At 44.7% G+C, this 4,111-nt stretch overlaps 1 protein-coding gene across 1 annotated transcript; it reads right to left on the reverse strand.

The window, feature by feature from the left end:
* Positions 1 to 6: 6 nt before the first annotated feature.
* LOC118338077 (acidic leucine-rich nuclear phosphoprotein 32 family member B-like) lies at positions 7 to 3,103 on the reverse strand (the record flags this gene model as incomplete). Its single annotated transcript, XM_035675252.1, is given in 4 exon segments — positions 7 to 1,530; positions 1,821 to 1,890; positions 2,737 to 2,834; positions 2,917 to 3,103. Coding segments are annotated over 4 exon segments (432 nt in total), but the record flags the coding sequence as incomplete, so codon positions are not given.
* Between the last annotated feature and the right edge of the window lie 1,008 nt (positions 3,104 to 4,111).

The following is a 4,111-nucleotide window of genomic DNA, read 5'->3' on the forward strand; positions in this document are numbered from 1 at the left end:
GGGGGGGGGGGGGGTTCACTAGGTTTGACTGTCCGTCGGGGAGCGCGGTGATGACATCACAGCTGCTGGTTGAGTCCCAGAGTGGTGATGTCACGGAGAGTTGGGGGGGGACAAAGGAATGATGGGAAAAGGAGGAATCGTGGAGTTTGGGTTTGATTTCGTGTCCCAACAGTGACGTCACCTCCTGCGAGCCGGCGTTCAGCCTCCTTCCACAGACACGACGCAAAAAAAAAAAAAAATGCTTTGTTTCAACGTGTTTAACAACGTAATTACTCGAAAACGTGAATTTATTGACAAATATTACAACAACAAAAAAAGGGCGATTTTCTTGTGATTGATCTCAAAAACGGAACGAAAACTGAAGCTTACGTTCTCCGGCGTTCCGTACAAACGGGTCAAAACCTCGCCTCCGTGATGCTTCGTTATCGAGCTTAATGACTGGCGTTTACTTCTGGTTAACGGAGCGGGAATCTGGAGCTCAAACGGTCACGAAAATTCCCAGAATACCTTGTTCTTGTGATAGCAGCTGATGATTCGATGCCCTGAGACACAAAACTTCTGCTGATGTGATTTATTTCTCAACGACTGTCCTGATGTAACAAATACGCAAAAAAAATTCTAACTTTTTTTTGCTCATCTGAGGTTCTGGTTCGCAAATGTGTGGAACACCAACATCCTCTTTCCTACACGTCAGATCTGACACCAAAAATCAACAACCAACTCGGTTAAATCGGCTTTTGTGAAATCCAACTTTAGTCCGTCTTTCTCTGAAATAAATCACAAGTTCCCGTTAACGCCACAGAGGAACTTTACGTCGGGCTGAAACGATCAATTAACAGAATATTTATGGGAAATTCATATTTAATTCATATATTTCCACACAAAAATGCCAAATATTCTCCGGTTGCAGCTTCTAAAATGTGAAGACTTCTGCCGTTTGTTGTGCACGATGGTTAACGGATCATCTTTGGACATTTTAACGTCACTTTCCGCTGAGAAATCATAATTTTCTGGCATTTTATAGACGAAACGATGAATGGAGACGATAACGTGCAGCTTAAATCGATACTGAAAACGATCGTGAGTTGGAGTTCTGATCGGTTTTGTGGATTCGAAGCTCTCGAGTTTTTCCTGAGTTCACTAAAATGTGCTGCTACAAACGGCAGAGAGTGAAATATGACAGTGACGGGAAGTTGTTCCGGGCGGTCGAGGAATATTTGGGATCAACAAACGAATGAATTGTATAAATTAACGGAGAGGAGCTGACGAGGACGCGGCGGGAGGAGACCTGTTTTCAGAAATGGGACGCAGCCCAGGAGTCGACCGGGTGTTGGTGGGGGAGGAGTCTGGCGCAGGAGGAGGGCGAGCGCTGGTGGGGGAGGGGATGGAACGAGGTCATGTAGGGGGGAGGGCAGGGAGGTCAAAGGGGGTCGCGGGGGGTCTTTGTGGTTCTTTAATCATCATCTTCATCATCCTCGTCTTCAGGGTCCCTCTTCCTCTTCTCTCCTTTGGCCGGAGACGAGTCCTCGTCTGCAGAGGACACGAGACGTTAAAGCAGATTGTTTTAGCATTTAAAATAATGTACAATGTGATTTTACACAAATAACTGCAGACATGACTCAGAAAATGTTTATTTTTACTTTTATGTTTTTTTTTATTAAATTGGGAAATATTTTAGTTTGAGGTGAAAAAACATTTTAAAAACATGGTTTTGGTTTCAAAGAGTCAACGAGTTCATGCAGTTAAATGAAAATAAAGCGTCTTTTGCACGCAGCTAACGGAGGATTGTGTGGAAGTGAATGAGCCAGTGCGTTACTCACCATCATCATCCTCGTCTTCCTCATCGTCGTCGTCATCCTCACTGTCCACGTCTCCATTCACCTCTCCGTCCTGCACACAGAGAAGTTGGTTGTTGAGGGTTTTAACATCTTAACGCTACAGAACAAAGGCTGCAGTGTATTCAGTGTCAACACGTTCACTTATTCGTGTCTGTATCGATTATTATCAGACGTCGTTTCTAAACAGCTGAACTGGTTTCACTTTGTCGACTCAAAGCTGAATGAAACGTACCGCAGGGTGCGCTGGATTTATAGCACAAGACAACACGAGAGAACAACAACAAAAATAATGTTTCTTTTTCTCCTGATTTATTGTTTTATTGATCGTTTCTTGCCTTGTATGAAATCTAATTCATAAATAAAATGAATTAGTCTTGTTTTTACGGTCGCTGAAAGCCAAAACTGTAACTGAAAGTAAAAAGAGATTAATCTCCCAGCCGGCTCTTCACACTGCACTTGAGGAAGACAAGAAGCTGCAGTGTTTGGATGAAGGTAAAATGTGACAAACTGCTTTAGAATAAAACACTGCTGAGAAACTTTAGCCGACAAATCTTGTTCCTCCAGATTTAAGACATTTTTCTTTGCTGAAGACCCTAAAAATAGTCACATGATGATGATTTTAATGGGTTTTTTCAGTAAAAACTACAGTTTAGATGCAAAAAGGATCATTGCCAATAACTGACTCATATGTCAGTATCTGTCTAAACAATCGCAGCTCTGTTCCAAAGTGTGCTTCCCCACCTGTTAGCCCCTTAAAGTCAACTCAACACGGAGCTAAAACTGTGGCAGTGTGAAACCAGACTAATGGAAACCTCACACATATTTATTTCTACTCTAAAAATGGAAATATTTGTATTCCTGTTCCGTGTGTGTGGAACAGAAGCAGCTCCAGACTCACCTCATCGTCAGCGCTGTCGTCATCGTCGTCGTCCTCTTCGGCCACTACGTCCTCCTCGTCCTCCTCTTCCTCCTCCTCGAAGTCCTCTGACTCGCCCTCTGGAGGAGCAGACACAGTGAGACAACATGCAGCAGCTTCAGGGAGGAACAGCGCTCTCGCTTTTCTCTTTCGGCCGCTCACCTTCTTCGTCCTCGTCCTCGACGCCGTCGCCCTCTCCGTCCGAGTCGGACGCCTCGCAGTCGTCGATGTCGTAGCCGTCCAGGTAGGTGAGCTGGGGGAGGAGCTTGAAGATGGACTCCCTGTAGTCGGCCAGGTTGGTCACCTCGCAGTTAAACAGGTCCAGACTCTTCAGCTGGGGCAACTTTTTCTGGTGGGGGCAAAAAAAGACAGAAGTCCTGTTGTAGTTACAGTTCACTGGTTGGTGGAGCTAAAAAAAGGCTCAAATAACAGGAAACGACGCAGAGAACATGATGGAAACACGATCTCTCTGTTGTAGAAATGTGAGGAAGGTTACAGTCTCCTCATCGCTCCACACAGACCGGATGTTGTGTGTATTCAGTCTGTTTAATTTGGTCTTAATCAAACACTCAGGTGATGTTTACAGCTGCCAGGAACAGACAGCAGTACAGATGTGACTCTAAAGAGTTTCCAGTTTACAGGACACAAAGATTCATTTTGTAATAACCCGTTTGAATTTACAATGTATAGACTGTTTGCAGTTTGCCTTGTGGTCCAGCAGAGGGCGCTCCACTATCATCTCCACCTAAAAGCCTTATTGTCAGTAAACTGAGCGAGCGATGTGATGTTTTCACAGCAACAAGCAAAGTTGTCTGAGAAGCTTCTGTCGATTCTTCCGTCCAGCTGTCGGACTCACAACAGATCTGCAGTCCAATGAGACAGCGCTGCCAGAAGCTCGTAAAGAACCCATCAGTCATAAGTGAGACAGATTTATATTTTGTTAGTAAGAGAGTTTTAATGTTTCAGAGTCTGAACACACAGATTGTCCTTTAAACACTAACCAGGTGACACCACTCAAGAAAACATCAGTAAAGGCTTCCAGGACATCGTGGATTATTGCCAGGAACATTTCCAGGTGTCACCATGACTGGAAAACTGGTCCCTGAATATCCCGGTTTTCCAGGGTGTGTGTGAACTGCGTGTGTGAACTCTGGCACCGAACGAGAAGCGGCTGTAAATAACTGATCTCCTGTGAGCCCAAACGTCTGCGCTGAAGGTTTATGTTCTCTCATGGACGTTAATGAGGTGTAAACATGTTTCCACTCAGGTTCTCTCTCCATCGTCACAAACACCTAACGAACAGACTTAAAGGGGAACTTGGCAACTCGAGCCGTTTCTTCGCTGGTTTTCACTTTTG

Source organism: Morone saxatilis, unplaced genomic scaffold (assembly GCF_004916995.1).
Source record: "Morone saxatilis isolate NCDOM2014 unplaced genomic scaffold, NCSU_SB_2.0 Contig4, whole genome shotgun sequence".
Taxonomy (NCBI): Eukaryota; Metazoa; Chordata; class Actinopteri; family Moronidae; genus Morone; species Morone saxatilis.